Source organism: Talpa occidentalis, unplaced genomic scaffold (assembly GCF_014898055.3).
Source record: "Talpa occidentalis isolate TD23 unplaced genomic scaffold, MPIMG_talOcc4v2.1 talOcc4.9, whole genome shotgun sequence".
NCBI lineage: Eukaryota > Metazoa > Chordata > Mammalia > Eulipotyphla > Talpidae > Talpa > Talpa occidentalis.
The window spans coordinates 108,747,397-108,770,352 of NW_023605305.1; the positions used below are offsets into that span (position 1 = coordinate 108,747,397).

Consider the following 22,956-nt stretch of genomic DNA (forward strand, 5'->3'; position numbering starts at 1 on the left):
TAAAAAATTGGTCTTTCTTATCAATAATGACCATGTGCAGGATGTGGGGGCAGCTAAATGGTGTTATTGAGCCCTTATCAATATGAGCACATGGTCACTGACACCACAGCCATGACAGCAATGTCCATCATGACCATTTTTAACTTGAAATACCAACATCCAACTCTCTAGAGTGCTGGGTCTGGACAAGGCTGCCCTGCTATCTAAAGAGCTCTGGGAAAATCTTGAGACACTAGTTTCTGCCGCAACAAGGAGACTCCATTCTGGCAGTGGTGCTAAAGCTGCAGTTGTCTCAGGAAGGTCTGGAGGCATTTGCTCCCACCAGACAGCAAGGGGCAGTGTCTCAGGAAGCTAAGGGACACCTGATTCCTGAGGCTACTCTCTGCAGGCAGAGGCTCTAGCTGTGAAGCATTCCTTGGAAGGAGCAACCTAGGGAATAGCCCAACCCTGACACCTTTGTCCTCTGGCATCCAGCTCAGTCACAAGGGACTTTCACTTGACCTTGGCACCGAGTGTCCTGACAACCCACCGGTGGAAAGGTACATCCCAACTAAACTCAACCTTATTGCTGTCATCCGTTGCCAGCCTGGACCAATAATGTAATTCATGCGTCATTGCTAGGATGAAGGCCCAGTTAAGGGGCTATTCGTGAACACTGGCTTATTAAGAGCAGCGTCAGAAAAAAACATACCATCACACTATCACAAAAGACACGGTGGCATTGGCCAAGGAGGATGTCTACCTGCCACATACTCATCCTACAGGTGCTGGCACTTGCCATGTGCACTCCTGGGCGCAGTTGTAGGCATGCAGGATTCATTATGGAGCAAAACATATGGCAAATGTTCAAGATCCCATGAGGCCAATGGCTCAGTCCCACAGGAGGCCCTTACTTCCAGGCACAAGGCCCTGCTGGCCACCTGCACTCATTTGAACCAGCTCTAAATTAGGAGTTCTCATCAATCCTTCCTCAGGTCCGAAAATTTGTTAGAATGCATCACAGAACGCCAGGAAACACTGATTATGAGTGATTTATTATAAAGGATACAAGTTAGCAACAGCCAGATGGAAGAGATAGTAGGATGTGGGGGCAAGGTTTGCGGTGAGCAACAGGGAGACTCCAGGCCTCTAGGCCTACCACATCCCAGCACTTTGGGTATTCACCAACCAGGAGGTTCTTTGAACCCCACTGTTCAGGGGTTTTTATAGAGGCCTCACTCATAGACATGACTGATTAAATCACTGGTTGTTTTAATGTGATTAAAACTGATTCAACTCCTGGCCCCTGGCTCCTCCCTGTAGATCAGGGTATGGGGCCAAAGTTTCCATTTTCTAATCCTGCTTAGGTCTTTATGGAGACCAGCCCTCATGTATTAAAGTCCCAGATACTGGGCAGCTAATTAGCATGTAATATAAAAGACACTCATCACTTCAGAGATTCCAAGGGTTCTGGAATTTGTGTCAGGACTAGAGATAAAGTTCCAATATATTTTTCTCATTTTGCCAGTCACATACTATGTGACTCCATTTGTTCTATTCTGGAAATGGCAAAAGAACAGAAATCAGATCAGTGGCTCCAAGGGCTATAAGCAAGGGTACTGAGGGACAACAGAGGGCAGGGGGGGAATTATTTTGGCCATTAGAAATGCTTTATATTGGGATGGCAGTTATTTGATTAAATACCTCAAAACTCATCAAACTTGATTCTGATAAAAGGGCTATATGAAAAGTACACCTTAATAAGTGTGACTTCAAATAAAAGCTATTTCCTTCATTCATCTTTTGCAAATGCCCTGTCCCCAGAGGATACAAACTGTACTGGAAGGGAATGAAATAAAAATTCCGTCAACAAACACCTGGCATGACTTCTGCACGAATGTCCACTCTCTGTGGTGAGCACCAGTAGCAGAACATGGCTTAGTAGAATATTTCAGGTATCATTGGCCCAAAGCCCCTCTGTTTATCCATGATTTCAGACTGGGAGTTTCTCCTCTTCGGGGTCTCCTGTTGTGGGGCTTTTCTGTTCTCTGGGTCCCGCTGTTGTAGTAATTTCTTTTGGCTCCTGTTCTTTACTGTCCTTTTTCCACTGCTTCTCTGCTTCCCGTTCTTTTGCCAGAAGCCGATAATTGATGCCCATGCTAATGAAGAAATAAATACCCGCGATGGTAAGGATTATGCCACATGCCCAGTAGGTGTACTTGTAGTCTCCATACACATCATTGAGACGACCTAAAGGGGTCAAAAAAAAAAAAAAAAAAAGTTGTGTGCGTAAACGTGATCAAGTGTACTCTTTCCAAAATAAAGTTTAAGGATCCACGTGAAAGATGTCAAGGTAATCCTCAAAGAGACTACAAATGGCATTAGTCTAAAAAGGAACTGATAAAAATAATCTGGACCTTTTTATTTGTAGTGTCATACAGATGTTGAATGGCCTTGCTGAAAATAGGGTGTTAGAACAGTTAGTGGGGTCAGGAAGGCTTCTCTGCAAGGGTAAACTAAGAGACTTACAACAGATGTTGTCTAGGAGAAAGGGGGTGGGGAAGGAATCCAGGCAGAGAACAGTGAGACAAAGCAGGGATAGGAAGCTCTGCCACTGAGAGGGGAAGGGAGGAGGGTCCTGTTGCTGGAGCAGAGAGAGAAAAAGACAAGGGGTAGGAATCCAGCAGGAGAGATGGGGGAGGGCGAGGTGGGGCTGGGCCTGGAGGCCTGTAGCCACTTAGGGTATCTGAGCTTCGGCTTAATGAGGAAAGCATGTGGAGAGTTCCAAAACTCAAGAATAGCCAGAGTGGATACAGGTGACCCAGTGAGAAGGTGAGTTAGGATCTGCCAGAGAGTGGAGGGGACTGTGGACAGGGCGGGACTTGTGCTGGGGGAAAGTGGGCAGATTAGAGAGAAAGAGGTTTAGGAGGTGAAAACTAGCAGGACTTGGAATCTCACTGGGCATAGGGAGGCGAGAGGGTGGGGAGTTTTCAAAAGTCAGTACGTCTTTTAAGTCTCCTTCCTTACCACATGATGCCCCAACTTAAAAAGCACGAGTCATATCCAGAGGAAGCCCAAATTATTTTACATAATAAACACGTTAAAAGAGAAGTGATTTGGTATTCTCAGAGAAGAACCCATCAGGTCTGATGGTCTCTTATTAGCTGTGTGATCTTGGGCAAGTACTTTCACTTTTATAGAAGCTTCTGTTTCTTCATTTGGAAAGTGAGGATGGTAACAGTTCTACCTCATAGACTTGTGAGCTATGACTGGATCTCTAAAATCACTAGGATGGTGCCTGGTAGCTACTGTAGTTATTTAAACTTTATTACTAAGATAGATGCCACAATTAAAATCACCAACAGTACCTTAAAAATGGAATGATATTGGGGCCTCCCCTGGTGGCACAGTGGTTGAGCGCTGGGCTGCAAAGTTGCCCGCAGCCTCTGCAGCACCAGTTCGATCCCCGGCCACAGTCAAGAGTCCCACATGGCGCGCAGACCTCTCCTGCTACCCGCTGCTCCCCTCAGCAGTGTATTTTATCAGTCTACCTGTTCTGTTCCCCGCTCTGGCTCTGGTGAATTCTCTCACCCTCCCGCGCTTCTGACTGTACCCAGTGCTTGTATAAATAAATAAATAAATCTTTAAAAAAAAAAAGGAATGCTATTATACACTTTTAAACAATAAACACATTAGTTTCATGATTAGGACATTTTATTTCCATACTTAAACTGTAATAGCTTTTCATTCCCCTTTCAACTTGATGCTTCATTTTAATTTAATTCTTTAAGCATCTGGGCAATCATTGTGCTCCAAGTCAGCACTGAGGGCACAGAAAAAGGAAGACTTCTCCCTGCCATCAAGCAGCTTGCTGATCTCTACTTCTGCCACCTTTTTTTAAAAAAAAATTATTTATTTATGCATACAAGAACTGGGGTATAGGCCCACCAGAGGACCCACCAGAGACAGAGTGGGGAGCAGAACAGGCGGATCCACTGAAATACACTGCTGAGGGAGCAGCAGGTGAAACAGGAGAGGTCTGCTGTGCCATGTGGGTCACCTTCCTGGCTGGGGATAGAACTTGTGCTGCTGTGGCTGCAGAATGCCTCATAGTGCTGAGACTTAACCCCTTGCACTACCAAGGAGGCTCTTCTGCCACCTTCTTAATCTTCTACTCTAACCTTCTACTTTAAACAGAACCACAGAAGTAAGGACACATACTGTACCTAAAACCGGTGGTCCCAGGAGGATAGGACAGCATTCCACAATGGTCACCAACCCCACGGCGCTGGGGAACCTCTGAGGTCCAACAAGGTCCATCAGTGTTTCGAACAATACCGAGCTAAACCATCCAAAGGCAAACCCAAGGAATCCGGCATAGACACAGAACTCAGCATAGCTAGAGGACAAAGGTGCTAGCATATGACACACTCCAATTGCAATACAGGAAGCAGCAAAGAAGTACTGAACTCGAGGTCTTACCCACTTTGTGTTGGCTACAAGTCCCAAAGAAGGTCTGGCTACCATGTCAACACAGGACAGGATAGAAAGAAGGAAGGCAGCCTTCTCACTAGGGAAATGTTGACTCTTGGCATAATTGCTAAGGAAGACCAAAGGTGTGCCCAGTCCAAAAGCCATGATCACACTCCCACAGAGGTAGAGTAGAAAGCCTCTGTGCGTGAACAGGGTTAAGTCCAGGAATTTGTTAACTTTTTGAAAAACTGATTGTTTCTCTTCTTTGAGTATTCTTCCATTGCATTCTGTATTTGCATCACCTGACTCTTTTTTTGCATCAGATTTTCCAGCTTCCAAAAGGGACTGTTTAGACTTCTCTTTCCCTGCGCTGCCTGGTGGGGGCCCTATTGGTCGCATCAACGATCCAGCTACACAGCAGTTTAGTAGTAAGCCCCCAAGGATGAGGAAGCTTCCTCTCCAGCCAAAGACATTAAAGAGAACCTGATTGAGGGGGGCCAGGGTAGAGAGGAACACAGGGCTGCCTGCCATAGCCAGTCCATTTGCCAGTGGTCGTCTTTTGTAGAAATACTTGCCAATCATGGTCAGAGCAGGATTCAAGTTGAAGGCAAGCCCAAGGCCTGGGAAGGAGAAAGAAAAATAATCATGTACTATAGTATATGTGAGAAACATACTTATTATTAATTAATCTGAGAAACTAAATGGAAAGAACACCAACTCATCATTATGAAAAACATTATATCATTAATGAACTGTTATTATGAAAATTCACAGTTCCTTTATGCAGTAAATAGCAAGCTATAACATTAAAATAATAATTCTTAGTTCAGCAACAAAAAGAACAATAAATGTAGCATTCTTTAATTTCATAACTTTAGCTTTTGTGAGGATTAGGGATTAAAAACAAAAAGGAGAAAGGGTAAATTTTATAAATTCATAAAGTAAGATGAATACGCAGTAGAGGACATAGGGAACAAAAAAGAGAAAGGGCATGAGGAGGGAGGAGAGAAAATATTATTGGGCGGTAAAAAACACATTATCGGGGCCTCTGGGGTCGCACAGGCGGTTGAGTGCTGCACTGCGAAGCTATCCGCAGCCTCTGCAGCGCCGGTTCAATCCCGGCAGGCCATTGAGAATCCCACATGATGCAGCAGACCTCTCCTGTCTCGCTCGCTGCTCCCCTCAGCAGTGTATTTCAGTGGATCTGCCTGTTCTATTCCCCGCTCTGTCTCTGGTGAATCCTTTCACCCTCCCGTGCATCTGGCCTATACCCAGGTTCTTGTATAAATAAAAAAATCTTTTAAAAGAAAAAAAACACATTATTAAGATGCTAACACTACTTCAGTTAGCTCATTAATTCAATGCAATTTCTACAAAAATCTTAGGTATTTTGTTTTTTAAATATGGTAAAATGACTCTACACCTGGAGACAAATGCATTAGAAATATTTGAAAAGGATAAATGATTGGTCGGTCCAGTCCTAACAGATATATGAATACATTATATAGCTACAATAATTAGAACAGTATGGTACTTATTCAAAATTAGAAATACTGATCAAACAAAGTGAGCAAAAAAGTCCAGAATCATAACTAAAAGACATTTAAACTAATAAGGAAATAGTGAATTTTTCAATTAATGGAGTAGGGACGGATCATCAGCTCACTAAGCTACTCAGTATTCTCCCATTCTTGCTCCCCTATGAGGTAAACCTCATGAGGATGGCCTCTCATTTCAATCTCTCCAATGACTGCCCATTTGTTCCCTTTATTGCTTGAAAATACATCTGGCTTCTCTACCAGAAAACCGCTGCTTTGTACCTGACATTCTTAATTTGAGCTTATTGAGTGACTGCATTTCTTCTTGGGTGGAAAGGGTCATGAGTGTGAGTACCAATGATCTCTCAACAGTTTGTCACACTCCTTTTACATATCACTGTATCTTTCTTTTTTAAAATTTTTTCTTTTTCTTTTTTTTAAAGATTTACTTATTTATTTATGCAAGCACTGGGTACAGTCAGAAGCGCGGGAGGGTGAGAGAATTCACCAGAGCCAGAGCGGGGAACAGAACAGGCAGACTGATGAAATACACTGCTGAGGGGAGCAGAGGGCACAGCAGGAGAGGTCTGCGTGCTCTGTGGGACCCTTGCCAGAGGCCTGGGATTGAACCGGCGCTGCAGAGGCTGTGGGCAGCTTCACAGGCCAGCACTCAACCACTGTGCCACCAGGGGAGGCCCTCTTTCTTTTTTTTTAAAAGACTTATTTATTTATGCATACAAGAACTGGGGTACAGGCCAGAGATGTGTGAGGCGAGAGGATTCACCTGAGACAGTGGGGAATAGAACAGGCAGACAGAAGTACACTGCTGAGGGGAGTAGCAGGCGAGTCAGGAGAGGTCTGCTGCACCATGTGGGTTGCTCCCTGGCTGGCCGGGGATTGAACTCGTGCTGCAGAGGCTATGGATTACTCCATAGTGCACTGCTTAACCCCTTGGGAGGCCCTCACTGTATCTTTCTTAAGACAAAAAAAAAAAAAAAAAAAAAAAAAGATTGAAAAAAGAAGAGAAACTCTCCACTCATTCATCCAATAAAAAACCCCCAAAACATCAAATACCACCTCTAGGTATATATCTAAAGATTAATAAAAGGTGTATGTGCTCCTATGTTCCCTGCAGCATTATTCACAATAGCCACAGCATAGATCCAAATGCCCACCGAGAGACAACTGGATAAAGACATTATGGAATACATGCTCGATTGTTGAGACAATTACTGAATGCTTCCCCTCATTTGTGCAACAGAAATAACTAAAGAAAACAAACTGACAAAAGAACAAAAACACTTCTTAAACTCTGAAAAATATACTGGCTACCAGAGAGGACAGGGTGGGGGGAGTAAAGAAGAGAGGGTAGAGGAGGGAAGTTGACAGAGTGTGGTCCTGGGGATTTGGTGAAGGATGAATCATGTGCACGCATGGAGGTATGAAGTTGTACTCCCCAAATTATACAACTGGGGAAACGAATGGCAAATCAATAAAATTTGAGAGGAAAAAGGAAAAAAGTAACACCTATGAAGTACCAGAACTTGCTTTAAATACTTGCTTTTCTGGTACTATTAAATTAACATACCTGTCACTCTTTAAAATGGCAGTGTCATACCTTTTCTTTTTTTTTTTTAAGATTTATTTATTTATTATTTATTTTATGTATTTATACAAGCACTGGGTAGAGTCAGAAGCATGGGAGGGTGAGAGAATTCACCAGAGCCAGAGTGGGGAGCAGAGCAGGCAGAAGGACCAAAGTACACTGCTGAGGGGAGCAGCGGGCGGCAGGAGAGGTCTGCGCGCCATGTGGGACCCTCCTTCGGTGGCCGGGGAGCAGCCGGGGATCGAACCAGCCTTGCAACCCAGCGCTCAACCGCTGTGCCACCGGGAGGCCCAGTGTCATACCTTTTCTAACAATGATGTTTCACTTCACAAAAGAACTGGTGGATGATAGAAAAAAATTCAATGCTTGAAAATACATCTGTCACAACTCACCTCCAATGAGTCCAATGCATACGTAAAGTCCCTGCACGGTGTTACTGAAAGATGCTGCAATCAAGCCACAGCCTGCCAAGCAGCCGCCAGCCATCATGACGGGGCGACTGCCATATTTATTCACCAGAACACTGCTGATGGGACCTAGAACATAACCCACAACAGAGTGATCCTGAGGAAAAGCTCAGCCCTCACACCAATGTCCCAAGGCACATCTACATGGCATTAATGACATGAAAGGCTGCCAACACATAAATCCCCCATCCTGCAAGATGAACAGGCACAACAGAAGGCAGAAGAAGACACTTTCTATCTTTATTTCCGTGCCACAGGTTTGTGTAATGGGAAAAACACAGCATTGATTGTACAATTTCTATAGACCTAGAATACACTGGATGGCTTTAAAGCATGAAAAACCTTAACCTCTTTTAAGGCAGAATACATTACAAATACACTGGCTTTAAGGAAACTTCATATATCGAGGATATAAGCAACATATATGTATGGTTATCTGGAGTAAACACACAAATATGACATTATGTGCAAATCCCATCAAATGCCAGAAAACATTTACAAACTAGCTAAACAATGATAAAATTACGAAACACAAGTATCCATACCATAATCACTTTTCTTCAACACTATACAGGTGGTCCAAGCCCGCTCAGTAAGATAGGGAGGAAGTATAACTATCAGTATTTATAGGAGATACATTTGCCTATCTAAAAATTTTAGGAAAAAATCTACCAATAAACTATTGGAAAGAACGATAGGTTAGGAAGGTTACAGGATATATGATTAAAATACAAACATCGATTGCCTTTCTGTGTACCGGCAACTAACACAAGACACCTTATGAAAGAAAGTTATTATCTTTTTTTTTTAAAGATTTATTTATTTATGCATACAAGAGTTGGGGTACAGGCCAGAGATGCAGGGGGTGAGAGGATTCACCAGAGACAGAGTGGGTAGCAGAACAGGCAGACTGACTGAAACACACTGCGGAGGGGAGCAGCAGGTGAGACGGGACAGGTCTGCTGCACCATGTAGGTTGCTTCCTGGCTGGCCAGGGATTGAACTCGTGTTGCAGAGGCTGCAGATTGCTTCACAGTGCGGTTCTTAACCCCTTGAGCCACCAGGGAGGCCCCAAGTTATTCTTTTATAAAGACACCTGTTTTATAACTGACCTAGTAGAGTATATAGTTGCTTTGTAGCTTTTATTGTTAAAAGGAATGAAAAGTATGAATCCAATAAACTAGCTTCAAGGACTAACTTTTTCGATATCTTACTGATAAAGGCATCGAGAACAGAGAGCACTTGATTCAGAGCTTTGGTCAGCCGATGAAAAGTTGAAGGAGTGGACCCGCCGGGGCACTTACCTCCACCATATATGACGGCAAACATGATGGAGGATATCCACGACACTTCACTGGTGCTGGCGTTAAATATTTCTTCAATTTCTTTGTAAAATATAGAAACAGATTTGCCAAACGCACAAGAGAAGCCAATGGAAATGAAAGCTCCAACCAGCACTGCCCACCCCCAGCCTCCATCTGGGGGGGTGTATCCAACTGGACCTCCAACTGCCATTGTAAGGAAAGATGAATTCCAAAATACAGCTCAATCCCAATATCTAAAGGATATGAAATTAAAATAGTACATAACAAGTAGGTCAACAACAAAACACGTCCATCAACTTGCTTACATTTACATTTCAGATACCTAAAATGTTTTTCAATGTTATTAGTTCTCCTTTAAATACAGTAGAAAAACTCTAACAGCCATAGCAGAGAGGCCTAGGAATATGTCAGAGCTTATCAAAGCCCCCTGAAGACACTTCATTTTCACCTAGTTTTTCCTTATAGATATTTGATCAGCCTTTGTGTTTGCACCAATTGTTTTCCAACATGGGTAGCTGAGATGTTAAATAATTGCCCAGAACTGTTTTTTCACAAATATCTTAGGGGAAAGGCTGTTTGGACTGACAAAACTCTGAATCAGGTCAAAGACAAGCCTATGGGTTGGGGTTTCCAGGAACTGCGAGTCATGTTAAAGAATGTTAAAGTCGGGCCTCCCGGGTGGCGCAGCAGTTGAGCGCTGGGTTGCGAAGCTGCCCGCAGCCTCTACAGCGCCGGTTCGATCCCCGGCTGCTCCCCAGCCACAGGAGGAGGGTCCCACATGGCACGCAGACCTCTCCTGCCGCCCGCTGCTCCCCTCAGCAGTGTACTTCGGTCCTTCTGCCTGCTCTGCTCCCCGCTCTGGCTCTGGTGAATTCTCTCACCCTCCCACGCTTCTGACTGTGCCCAGTGCTTGTATAAATAAATCAATAAATTTAAAAAAATGTTAAAGTCTCAGGGTATGAGACTCTTCGGCAGGCTATAAATCCAGTCTGCCCCACCAGTGGCTACTATGGTGCTGGTTTTCAGGGCAGTTATGATTGCAAGGACATTTGTTTGCAATGCTACCACAGAGTTGGGGAAAGAAGGATGGGAAGAAGTCATGTTAAAACATAAATCTTGCTATTCTTCCTGAGATTCAGATTTTTTTTTAAGATTTATTTATGCATACAAGAGCTGGGGTACAGGCCAGAGATGCAGGGGGTGAGAGGATTCACCAGAGACAGAGTGGGGGACAGAACAGGCAGACTGACTGAAATACACTGCTGAGGGGAGCAGCGGGGAGACAGGAGAGGTCTGCTGCACCATGTGGGTTGCTCCCTGGCTGGCCGGGGATTGAACTGGCGCAGCAGAGGCCGCCGATTGCTTCATAGTGGGGTGCTTAACCCCTTGTGCCACCAGGGAGGCCCCAGATTCAGATGTTTTGTTGACTACATTCTTTTTGGATTATTGCAAGCCTCAGATAAAGTTTGAGTTCTAAAATGTTGACTTTAATAATTTTTGCTAATGTTTTTCTAATTGCTTTTATAAAGGAGCAAATTCTCAGAGGGACTTATTCTACCATCTTACAATTGGTTTTTGAATATTAATCTTTAGTTTGGCAAATTTACAAGCATTTCAATATTTGTAATAGTTAACTAGTAGATTCTTGCAGGTTTTCTGCATAATCATATTGCAGTTTGTTTTTCTCTTTTTAAATTCTTAAACCTCCCCTTCTGAACACTCCCCCCTCCATTGTGCTGAGTTCATCCTTAGTACAACTGTTGGATAGAAATGGTGATGGTTGGTATAATTGCTTTCTAAGGCTGTCATAAGAAAATACCATAGGGATCTCTATGGTAGTGCAAGGGGGTAAGTCTCAGTACTATGAAGCTATCTCAGCCAAGTTCGATTCCCAGCCAGGGAGGTGACCCACATAGTATAGCAGACCTCTCCTATCCCATCCACTGTTCCTCTCAGCAGCGTATTTCAGTACATCCAACCTGTTCTGCTCCCCACTCTGTCTCTGGTGATTCTTCTCACCCACCCCACACCTCTGGCCTACACGCCAGTTCTTGTATGCATAAATAAATAAATCTTTTAAAAAAATACCATAGACTGACATCTTAAACAACAGAAATTTATTTTCTCAAAGTTTTAGAGGTTAAAAGTTTGAGATCAAGATGTCAGGTTTGGTTTCCTCTGAGGCTCTCTCCTTGCCTTTTAGACAGCTGCTTTCTCACGGTGTGTCTACATGGTCAGCTCTTTCATGTAGATGTCTGGTGTGTCTATTCTAAGAACACTCGTCATATTGGATTAAGGCCCACCCATATATCCTTCTTATTTTAATTAACTCTTTAAATGGGCTATCTCCAAATACTGTCACATTTTAAGGGATGGGGAGTTAGGGTTACAAAATGTGAATTTTGGAATAAAACAATTCTGTCCCAAAGAGTTGGACTTGTGTTTTGTGATTTTAAAGGCAATGCAACATTTCATCGTCAAGAAATGTATTTACTCCAGGGTTTGGTAGATATACTATTGGATTTATGAAGCATTATGGGTGCTGGGCAGTCCTTAAACATGAATCATGTTTGCCCTAAGTGAACATTCTGCGGACTCAGAACTCATCTGCTCTACCGACTTCCTTATTATTGGATGACTCAAATCACAAGCCAAACCAGAACCTGGAAGTCACCTTCCTTTCATTGGCCCTCATACACCATATCTGACCTACTAGATAGTTCCTGGACTTGTTCTCCCTTCATGTTCACAGTCACTACACCTAACCTCAGGTCACCACCTCCCATGGGTCAATATTATAGCATCCTTAATTAGTTTCCTTTCTTTTCACCTTTCTGTCTTCCCTTTGCAGCCCAAGTGATTTTCTAAAAGTAAAGCTGGTCATTTTGTTCCCTTTCTTAAAACTCTTAAAACAGATATACCACCTTAAGAATAACCTCTTAACAGGGCTTCCCTGGTGGCGCAGCGGTTGAGCGCTGGGTTGTGAAGCTGCTGGCAGCCTCTGCAGCGCCGGTTCAATCCCCGGCTGCTCCCCGGCCACCAGAGGAGGGTCCCACATGGCGCGCAGACCTCTCCTGCCGCCCGCTGCTCCCCTCAGCAGTGTATTTCGTCGGTCTGCATGTTCTGTTCCCCGCTCTGGCTCTGGTGAATCCTCTCACCCTCCTGCACTTCTGACTGTACCCAGTGCATGTATAAACAAAACAAACAAACAAACAAATAAAAAAAAAAAACCTCTTAACAAAGTATTCAAAAACCTATTTCTTTTTTTTAAAAAAAAGATTTATTTATTTATTTATACATACAAGAACTGGGGTACAGGTTAGAGGCGTGGGGGTGTGTGGGAGGATCCACCAGAGACAGAGTAGGGGAACAGAACAGGCAGATTGACTGAAATACACTGCTGAGGGGAGCAGCGGGCGAGTCAGGAGAGGTCTGCAGCGCCATGTGGGTAGCTCCCTGGCCAGGCATCGAACTTGTGCTGCAGTGGCTGCAGATTGCTTCATAGGTTGTGTCTTAATCCCTTGCTCCACCAGGGAGGCCCTCAAAAACTATTTGATTCTCAACTTTGTGTGCCTCTCCAACTTCCTCTCTCCCTGCCTTTCATCTGCACTATGCTCTGGTCTTAATGGAGCCCTTGAAGCTGTGCTCTCCCATCTTCTGCCTCTGCATATTTCTGTTCCCTGTGCCTAGTCCTAGCTCTCCCACTGCTGACTGCTAGTCCTGACTGCTTTCAGGTCTCAATTTTCCTAAATCATCAGTATTAGACTTGGCATTTCTGCTGTGTGTACCCACAGCACCCTATCCTTACCTCTGTGGTAACACCTGCCAGTATAATTTGTTTGCCAGTCTCTCTCACTGTGCATGCCCTTGTGAGCAGACACTGTATCTGCTGTTCAATGATACACCTCATTATCTAGAGTAGGAAGGTTCTGACAGATAGTAAGTATATTTGTAAAATTAATTGATGCCCCATTTTGCCAATGAAGAGGTATCTAAGGTTGTTAATGACAGAGTCCTTAACCAAAGCTAAGTGAGGCTGATTCTAAAACTATGTACTTTAATGTACTTTTTAAGAGGAATAAAATGTATAGACTGCTGGGTTGTCAAGTTATTCTAATTGTAATACTACATAGTACATATTAAAGATAGTGATACTAAACAAAATCACTACAAATGAACATTAATTTACAAGATGTTTTGCTGTAACCAGATTAATGCTGTCATCCAGAGTATGCTTATCCTACAACTGATATGTTACAATCCAGTCTTCTTTAAATCCTGAACAATCCCAAGGGCATAGTTGTTTTTTTTTTTTTCCAAGTGAAACCTGGTCCTATCACTTTCAAAATTTCTCCCTGGGGCTGTGCATTCTGAATTTTATTTGGATTGTTTCCCCAGATTTTATACCCTAGGGGCAGTGCACCACACTAAAATCTGGGATGAGTGAGGTAGCCTTTCATTTTGAAAAGAAAGAGGGAGGATTTGTGTGAAATAAGTTGCTAAGTACTGAGGTATCCATTCCCATCTTCAGGAGAGATCACTTTAAATCTAGGATCCGTATCAAACTGAGATCTGCAAAACAGTTCCATGAAACTACACCACCATTTGAAAGGGAAGGTGACTTGCCCCAAGACATTTCACCTACCAGTAGAATAACAAAAATATTTTCAACTTAAAGTTTTCTAAGATTTCCACCAGAATTATAGAAGCTGTAACATCTCAGTTCAAAGGAAACGATCTGGGTTCTAAGAGATTACATGAAATTGCAATGCTACAGAGCATGAATTTTACAAGTTTATCTCTGAATTAAGTGTCAAAAGACAAAGTTAATTCATCACAGACTATTTATGCTTAAATCTACATGCCTACTCAATTACATCAGAGCTGTACTTGAAGATTCACTTGGAACAGTTAACACGTACTGCATGTGATTAAACTCTGGGCTTAGTTGCCAGTTATGATTTCTCATAATTCCTCATTTTTTTTTTATCACCCAGCTGTTGCCTCACAGCCTCAGTAACATTGTCTTGTATTAAAACCTTTATTCTATAGTGTCAAAATTATATTGAAAACTGCAAGATTTAGAAAGAAAAGGGGATTAAAATATAACATCCAAAACAAAAATCCAAAACCTAGGCATTGACTCAAGATAGTTCCGGTAAATTAACAAATTCCTTTCCTCATTATTTGAAATTTCTTATTTTGGAATACTTTCTATATAGAGATCCACTTTTTTCCCCTTCACATTTTAAAAAAGACAGAAGAGGGCCTCCCTGGTGGCGCAGCGGTTGAGCACTGGGTTGCGAAGCTGCCCGCAGCCTCCGCGGCGCTGGTTCGATCCCCGGCTGCTCCCCGGCCACCGGAGGAGGATCCCACATGGCGCGCAGACCTCCTCTGCCGCCCGCTGCTCCCCTCAGCAGTGTACTTCGGTCCTTCTGCCTGCTCTGCTCCCTGCTCTGCCTCTGGTGAATTCTCTCACCCTCCCGCGCTTCTGACTGTACCCAGTGCATGTATAAACAAAACAAACAAACAAACAAACAAATAAATAAATAAATAACATGCCTCTATTAAAAAAAAAAAAATAAAAAATAAAAAAGACAGAAGAGTCAGAAGTGATAGTGAAAAAAAGAATAGAGACTATCCTTTAAATTCCTTTAAGTGTAAAAGAGTTTTGCTTGGTAGAATTTTCGATTATAATCTAGAATATAACCCATACATTTTCCGCATCAATCCAAAGTAGACTCTCCAAATCAAAACCTAAGTGGACTATTTTATTTGTCTCTGACTGGCTCTGTCCCAGAGTTTGAAGCAGAAATGTACAGGCTCCTTTGAAATAACAAACAAGTATGAATGTTCTGTTGGGATATCATTTATATTGGGTGATAGTCATTCACACTGTCCTTTTGAGCAGAAGTTACGGTATCCCCGTGCTGACATCTACTTCAAACAGTTTGAGGCCAAGATGGGAGAATGAGTCACAAAAAAGAAGCCAGCAGAATGTTCTTTTTTTCTTTGGGGGGAAAAAAGATATGAATTGAACTACTCACAGAAATGTTTAACACTTTAACTAGCTTCACAGTTTTATAGTTTTTTTTTAAGACTTTTTTTTAAATGTTTATTTTATTTTTTTTTTATAGAGGCATGTTTATTTATTTATTTGTTTGTTTGTTTATACATGCACTGGGTACAGTCAGAAGCGCGGGAGGGTGAGAGAATTCACCAGAGCCAGAGCCGGGAGCAGAGCAGGCAGAAGGACCGAAGTACACTGCTGAGGGGAGCAGCGGGCGGCAGGAGAGGTCTGCGCGCCATGTGGGACCCTCCTCTGGTGGCCGGGGAGCAGCCGGGGATCGAGGAGCAGCCGGGGATCGAGCCGGCGCCGCAGAGGCCACGGGCAGCTTCGCAACCCAGCGCTCAACTGCTGCGCCACCGGGGAGGCCCCACAGTTTTATAGTTTTAAGTAAAAGTATCTCATAGGTTTTGATAACTAAAATTCGACTTCCAAGTTTTATTTTCATTCCAAACTTGACATCCTTACATTTGTCCCCTTGTAGTTCTTTCTTGTATAATTATCGTTTAATATTCCAGGAATGAATCTAAACATCATTACTGCTACATCTGAGCTCATGACTTCACAGGAATAAAATTTTGGTTTTGTAGAGTACCTGATAACCCACAAGACTAATAAATTGAGCATTCTTTGTCAGGCATAAGCATTACTTACAGTAAGCAGAGATAAATGGTCATTTGCAATGTCGTTTGAGAAGGCATTTATGGATGCTAAGTATCAAAAAGGAAATTTTGCTACCCCAAGACACACTTATAGGTTAAATCTAAACATTTTTAAGTGGTGACAATGCAAGTCTTTGAATATACAATCACTACAATAAAACTCACTTTCTTTATAATACACTTCCAGTGTATTCCAATCTGTGTCACTTTCTTAAAAAGCACGTGTGCATCTGCTGCCCTTCCCAGCTGTTTTCTGTGACAAAACACAAATGTCACCATGGCCAATGACCACTGACGTGGTCAGCAAATCCGTTTCTAAATTGCTGAGCCATCACCTGCAATAGGAGGGTCAACGACCCCTTAGGGGTTACCGCAGTTGAACTGCGTGACAAAGTCCTGCATCTTAGAAGGTTCCTGAGGACTAGGCTCGGGGCTAATTGAAGTGAAGTAACCTGGACCCCCAGAAACCAGGACCCCTCCGACCCCGGAGTAACCCCCAAAGTTGCTCAAGACGCCCCCATTCCACTCGACTGCGCTGCGGGGACAGGAGAGACAGCCCCTTAACAAAACTTAAACTCTGCTAAGGGGAGAGACAATAAACCAAAACAATGCAACTAGCTACGGGGCACCTGACACCCCAAATACTATGGACAACAGGGTCGGCTGAGATTTGGGGAACAAAAAAAGGGACTTTCTACGGGTGGAGCCAAGTCGTGCAGGATCTAGAAAGGGCGACGACTCAATTTGCGAGGGTGAATGCCAGGGGCAGGAAGGGGGTCTGCAGAGCAGGATCCTGATCATGGGGTGCACGCCAGGAACCCCCCACGCCAGGAGAACTCTCCTCCTACACCACGACCCGCGGAGGCGCGGCCCGGGGCGCCTTGAGGCTCGAAGCGAATCGACCCCCTCGACTCCGGGGCGCGCGCCCTCGGCGTCCAGATCAAAGCACCCCCGCCGGGCACCTGCCCGCCGCCCTCCGCCCGCCTGCCCGGCCCCGCGCGCCCGACCCGCACCCCGCCGCCCACTGACCGTTCGCGCCGGGCGAGAGCGGGGCGCGGGGCTCCCGTCGGCACCTCGCGCCGCTCCCGCGGGGAAGCTGCCGGACCCGGCCCGACGGCTGGGAGCGCGGCCTGGACCGAGGCTCGCCAGGCCTGAGCCTGCGCGCGGCGAGGCACCGCCCCCCGCCCCCCGCCCCCGGCCCCGGCCGCCCGGGCCCGCCCCCCGCCCCTGGTCCCCCCGCCCCCGCCGCCGGGCCCCGCCGCTCCGCCCGCCGCCACCGCCCCGGGCCCCGCCGCCCCGCGCCGCCCGGCCCTCAGGTGTTTCCCGCCAAGCCTGAGGCGACCCGCGCGCGCCCGGACGCCCCGAGGCAGCCGTCGGACCAAAGGTAATTCCAGCGGGTGTTTTGGGGGGCGCCTCCCCTGCGCGCGCCGGAACTGTGGGGGGGGGTGCTGTGGACATTTTCCTGAGAAAGGCCCCCAAGTCCCGTCGCCCCGGGGCCTGGTGTTGGCAGAGCCAGGGAGGGTCTCACACCGGGGCGCGCGCTGAGGGGATGATGTCGGCTTTTAAGAAATGCTAAGAACGTCTTCAGTCAAGGCCCTGCCTTTGAAGAGCGGGCGGGTTCTGGGGTGTGAAGTTAGTTGAGGGAGAAAAATCAGTGTTTATGAAGCATGATAGAGCCTGGCCTGTAGCAAGCGGTGTTTGTTAAAGAAATAAGTAAATAGAAAAGGAAATTAAAACAATTCTGTTTACCATAGCATTAAAAATGCCTAGGGAGGGCTTTCCTGATGGCGCAAGGGTAAGCACCGCACGATGAAGCAATTCGCAGCCTCTGCAGCACGAGTTCGAACCCCGGCTGGCCAGGGAGCTACCCACATGGCGCAGCAGACCCCTCCTGTCTCTGCACTGCTCCCCTCAGCAGTGTATTTCAGTCAGTCTGCCTGTTCTGTCCCTCACTCTGTCTCTGGTGGATCCTTTCACCCCCCTGCATCTCTGGCCTGTACCCCAGCTCTTAAAAACACACACACACACACACACACACACACACACACAAAACAGTCTAGGGAGAGCTTAAGGACTTTATGCAGTCTAAAATTAACAGCGCCTACAAAACTACCCCTACTTCGGACACGAGTTGCAAGTTTGGGGAGTCCCAGGGCCATGTCACTTGAGATCATTTGGCCACAAATTTGGGGTTTCCACAAACCCTCAGGCTCCATACTTTCCCAGAAAAAATTCAGAACTCACTGCAAGCCTTTGTACTCAGCATCGTGTTTATTCCAGGGAAAGGAGACATTGAAATTCATCAAGAGAAGAGCAACATCAGGCAGAATCTGGGGGGGTCCAGATTGAAGAGCAGCACAGCCCAGATGATGTTACCTCCTCCCAGGTAGGATATGTGGCAATGCTCACACAAAGTATTGCCAGCCAGAAAAGGCAGCAAATCTCCAGTTCCAATTTCCCTCCCCACCCCCAGGATTGAGCTGTTATTTGTTGCAAAACTCCAACTCTCCAATCACATGTTTGGTCATTTTGTTATTAAGTGAAATTAGAAAGTCACAAAAGGTAAAAAATTGTATGATTCTGTTTTATGAACTAGCCTGAGTAGGTAAATCCATAAGAAACAGTAGATTAGTAGTTGCCAGGGGGTGAAGGAAAGGGAGTAATGGGTATGAAGTTATCTTTGGGGGAAATGAAAAGGATTTGGAACTTGATAGGGAGAGGGTTCATATCACTGTGAAGCAAACCAAGCCATGTTTGCTTCAAAAATGGTTAACTTTATATCATATGAACTTGCCTCCATAAATAAACCAAATAAATATGGACTAACAGATACCCCATGAATATAATGAAGTTTATGTGTAAATAGGATCACATCTGATTTTATAATTGGAACTTTGTATTTTTAAAGAGGACTCCTCGTGTGGTAGTCAGAATAAGTTCCTCATCTTTGCACAAGATGTCATGTCCTAACCCGTGGAAACTCTGAATGTGTTCTGTGACATGACAAAGGGAAATTAAGGTTTCAGATGGGATTAAGTTTGCCAGTCTGCTGATCTTAAAATAGAGAGATTATTTTGGATTGTCTGGACACACTGTATGTACTTTAAGAGTCCTTAAAAGTGAAAGAGGGAGGCAGAAGGTCGGGGTGATGCAGTGTGAGGAGGACTTGCTCTGCTGGTTTTGAGGGAGGTAGGAGGACACCAGCCCAGCAGTACAGGTGGACACTGGAAGCTGGGAAAGTCAAGGAAACAGATTCTCCTTTCAACACCCCAATTTTCAATTTTCATGGGGGACTTCTGACCTCTAAGAGGATAAAGCAACACAATTAGGTTGCTTAAGCCACTAAGTTTCTGGCAATTTGTAGTCATGATGAAAAACTAATATAGCCAGGGTAAATGTGTATGTTTCAGGTCCCACAAAGCCTGTATTTTCCCATTGGTAGGGAATTTATTGTTATGAAGAGTACAAGCTTTGTAGTTGGAAGATCTGGGGCTGTGCTTTGCTCGCCATGTGAGTCATTAACTAAGTAATTAAACTCTTCCAAGCCTTATTTCTTCACCAAGTGCATTGGAGATAATACCTTCAGACCTGCTGTTGTGAGAATCAAAAGAAAAAATGGTTAGTAAAAGTTGGAAAATACAGCAAGAGTGTTTATGTGTTATTATTCTAAGTTGTCAGTAAAAGGTGCTTAAGAGGGTGAAGGTCGAAGTGCCTCTCACCTCCTTAACTGGAAACAGAAATAGTGAAAGTGAGGGAGGCACTAGTTTGAGTGATCTGGATAAAATGATAAAGTTGACACAATTCTTACTATTTTTCCAGATGTCATCCTGGTTTTAAGTCAGTAAAAGCTAGGAAGTTTAGAGTTGACCAGAGCTTGGAAATCAAGTAGCCAAACCCCCATATTTTGCACAGGTGGACATTGAAACCTAGAGAATTTGAAAAACTCCTAAGGCCATCAGCAAATGAATGGTTTGACCAATGAATAGACAGTTCTCTGGGCTTCACTGTACGAGAAAGATACCCTTTAAGATCAAAAAATGTTCCGCGCAGACATCTTTACTGCAAACTAGAGAGGATGTAGTGCCATCTAGTGGTTTCTCATTTTATCTTACAAATCCCTGTTGCAGCCCATTTCTGTTTTAAATAAAGGTTGAGAACAATTAGAGACGGTGCAGGTAGGCTGCTTCAGAGAAATACTTTACAGCCACTTGCAATCTCAGGAAGATTTCAAGCAACTTCCAACTTAAGAAATGAAGGACAGGAATGAGAAACACCATTAAAGCCTGAAGGGGTTTTGTAAAAGCAAAATTGGAAATTTACTTATGCTAAATACATTGCTCAAGTATTTTATCTGGAAAATAAGAAAAATGAATTTCTGTTGTGTTTTCACTGACTCACTCAGCCGCCTCACTTTCATTCCCTCATTTAATTTTTCTCTTGGGTGACAAATAACAAATCTTAACCTTATCTTACCAGTAATAAACCTTTTTGTTTTATTGATATAGTCCTCATGACCTAAAATTCAGCATTTTAAAGAGAACGCATAACATGCTTTTTTAGTATATTTACCATCACCACTATCTAGTTGCAGAACATTTACATATCTCCTCAAAGAAGCCCTATATGTTTAGCAGTTAGTCTAATTTCCCCCATCCGTCCATTCCCTGACAATCATTAGTGTGCTTTCTCTCTCTATGGCTTTGCCTTTTTTGGATAAATCATATAAATGGAATCATATAATATGTGACCTGTTGTATCTGGCTTTTTTTACTTAACATTTTTAAGGTTCATCCGCTTTACAGCAGATATCAATACTTCATTCCTTTTCATGATTGAATAATATTCCATTACTTGCATTTTAAAAAAAGATTTATTTTTATTTATGCATACAAGAACTGGGGTGTAGGCCAGAGGTATGGTGGGTGAGAGGTTTCACCAGAAACAGGGTGGGGAGCAGAACAGGTACTGCTGAGGGGATCAGTGTGCGAGACAGGAGGGGCCTGCTGGGTCATGTGGGTCAGCTCCCTGCCCAGGGATCGAACCCATGCTGAAGTGGTTGGCAATGGCTTGATAGCACTTAGACTTTAACCCCTGTGCCACCAGGGAGGCTCTGTTTGGATATATATTACATTTTATTTGTTCATTATCTGATGGACATTTGAGTTTTTTCCACTTTGGAGCTGTTGGGATAATGCCTCTGTTAACGTTTGTGAACAGCTTTTGTCTGAATACATGTCTTCATGTCTCTTTTAAGTTTAAATAAGAAGTAGAATTGCTGGGTTGTATGGTAACATTGAACTATTTTTGTAACTGCCAGACTTCCCACAGCAGCTGCATTGTCATTTTATAATCCTACCAGTAATGTGTACAGGTTCTACTTTTTCTATATCCCTAATATTCCATTATTATTTATTATAGTCATCCTTATGGGGGTAAAGGAATAACTCATATGGCTTGTTTTTAATTTTGGAATAGCTCTTTCCCTCCTTTTTTATTTTTATTTTTAGTTGTGGTAAAATACACAAGACGTAAAATTTACCTTCTTAACTTTTAAAGCTCATTAGTGTTAAGTAACACATTATTGTGCAACCAATTTACAAACCTCCACCTTGCAAAACTGAAACACTCTACCCATTTCACAACTCTGCTTCCTTCCTTCCCCTGCCCCCTGGCAGCTACCACTTTGCATTCTGTATCTAAGTGCTTGATGACGCTAGGTATCTCATACGAATGAAATTAATTTATATTTTTCTTTTGGTGACTGGCTGATTTCACTCAGCATAATGTCCCCCAAAGTGCATTCACATTGTAGCATGTGTCAGAATTTTCTTCTTTTGTCAGGCTGAATAATATTTCCATTGTATGTATACAGTACATTTTATTTATTTATTCACCTGCTAGTGGACCTTGGGCTTGCTTCTACCATTTGGCTTTGTAAATAACATTGCTTTGACTCTGTGTGTATAGTGCTTTCAAGTCATTTGCTGTATGGCCAGAAATGGAGTCTCTGGATCACATGTAAATCTACTTTGAATTTTTTGAGCAATTACCTTACTACTTTCTATAATGACTGCACCATTTTATACTCCCACTAACAGTACTAGAGGGTTCCAGTTTCTCTTGTTTTCTGTTTTTGTTTTTTTTTTAATCATAAATAACCATCCTAATTGGTGTGAGCTGGTAGCTCAGTGTGGTTTTGATTTACTTTTTTTTTAATATTGTAATTTGTTTTTCAAAGATTTATTTATCCATACAAGAATTGAGGTACAGGCCAGAGGTATGGGGTGAGGGGGGAGGTTGAGAGGATTGTACCATGTGGGTAACTCCGTTTCACAGTGCTGTGCTTAACCCCTTGCGCCACCAGAGAGGCCCTTGATTTACATTTATCTAGTAACTAATGACGTTGAACATCTTTTATGTGTTTGCTGCCTGTTTGGGTATTTGGAGAAATATATTTCAAATCTTTTTTGTTTTTATTGTTAAGTATATGCATTCTTTTTTTTTTTTTTTAAAGATTTATTTATTTATAGAAGCACTGGGTACAGTCAGAAGCGCGGGAGGGTGAGAGAATTCACCAGAGCCAGAGCGGGGAGCAGAGCAAGCAGAAGGACCGAGGTGCACTGCTGAGGGGAGCAGCGGGCGGCAGGAGAGGTCTGCGCGCTATGCGGGACCCTCCTCCAGTGACCGGGGAGCAGCTGGGGATCAAACCGGCACTGCAGAGGCTACGGGCAGCTTCGCAACCCAGTGCTCAACCGCTGCACCACCGGGGAGGCCCAAGTATATACATTCTTTATGTATTCTGGATACAAGACCCTTGTCAGATAATATGGTTTGCAAAT

General features: G+C 43.8%; 1 protein-coding gene and 1 long non-coding RNA gene across 5 annotated transcripts in view; one reads left to right on the top strand and one right to left on the bottom strand.

Moving 5' to 3' along the window:
• Window positions 1-1,021: 1,021 nt before the first annotated feature.
• On the bottom strand, window positions 1,022-17,192 carry LOC119236427 (monocarboxylate transporter 1-like). Of its 4 annotated transcripts, XM_054691710.1 has the most exons (6): window positions 17,147-17,176; window positions 16,283-16,370; window positions 9,368-9,621; window positions 7,989-8,132; window positions 4,206-5,072; window positions 1,022-2,229 (listed from the first exon to the last, which is right to left on the bottom strand). In XM_054691710.1, exons 3-6 carry the CDS (start codon window positions 9,576-9,578, stop codon window positions 1,973-1,975), a joined length of 1,479 nt encoding a protein of 492 aa, XP_054547685.1. In that variant the 5' UTR covers window positions 9,579-9,621; window positions 16,283-16,370; window positions 17,147-17,176; the 3' UTR covers window positions 1,022-1,972. The 4 variants fall into 4 exon arrangements, with proteins under 4 accessions (XP_054547685.1, XP_054547686.1, XP_037356154.1 ...); XM_054691711.1 differs by lacking the exon at window positions 16,283-16,370 and having other exon boundaries at window positions 17,147-17,192; XM_037500257.2 differs by lacking the exon at window positions 17,147-17,176 and having other exon boundaries at window positions 16,283-16,553.
• Window positions 17,193-17,434: 242 nt separating this feature from the next.
• Window positions 17,435-22,956, top strand: part of LOC119236667 (uncharacterized) — a 139,077-nt gene continuing 133,555 nt past the window's right edge. Inside the window, exons 1-2 of the long non-coding RNA XR_008550418.1 lie at window positions 17,435-17,501; window positions 18,398-18,503. This is a non-coding gene — a long non-coding RNA (uncharacterized LOC119236667). The remainder of the gene's footprint in view (window positions 17,502-18,397; window positions 18,504-22,956) is intronic.

Bases quoted from the DNA above. Each gene is read 5' to 3' on its own strand.
- LOC119236427 (XM_054691711.1), bottom strand. From the start codon at position 9,578: ATGGCAGTTGGAGGTCCAGTTGGATACACCCCCCCAGATGGAGGCTGG. The intron at 8,133-9,367 runs GTAAGTGCCCCG...GTTATGTTCTAG, and splicing joins TGCCGTCATATATGGTGGAG to GTCCCATCAGCAGTGTTCTG. The intron at 2,230-4,205 runs GTACAGTATGTG...TGACCCCTTTAG, and splicing joins CCTGGGACCACCGGTTTTAG to GTCGTCTCAATGATGTGTAT.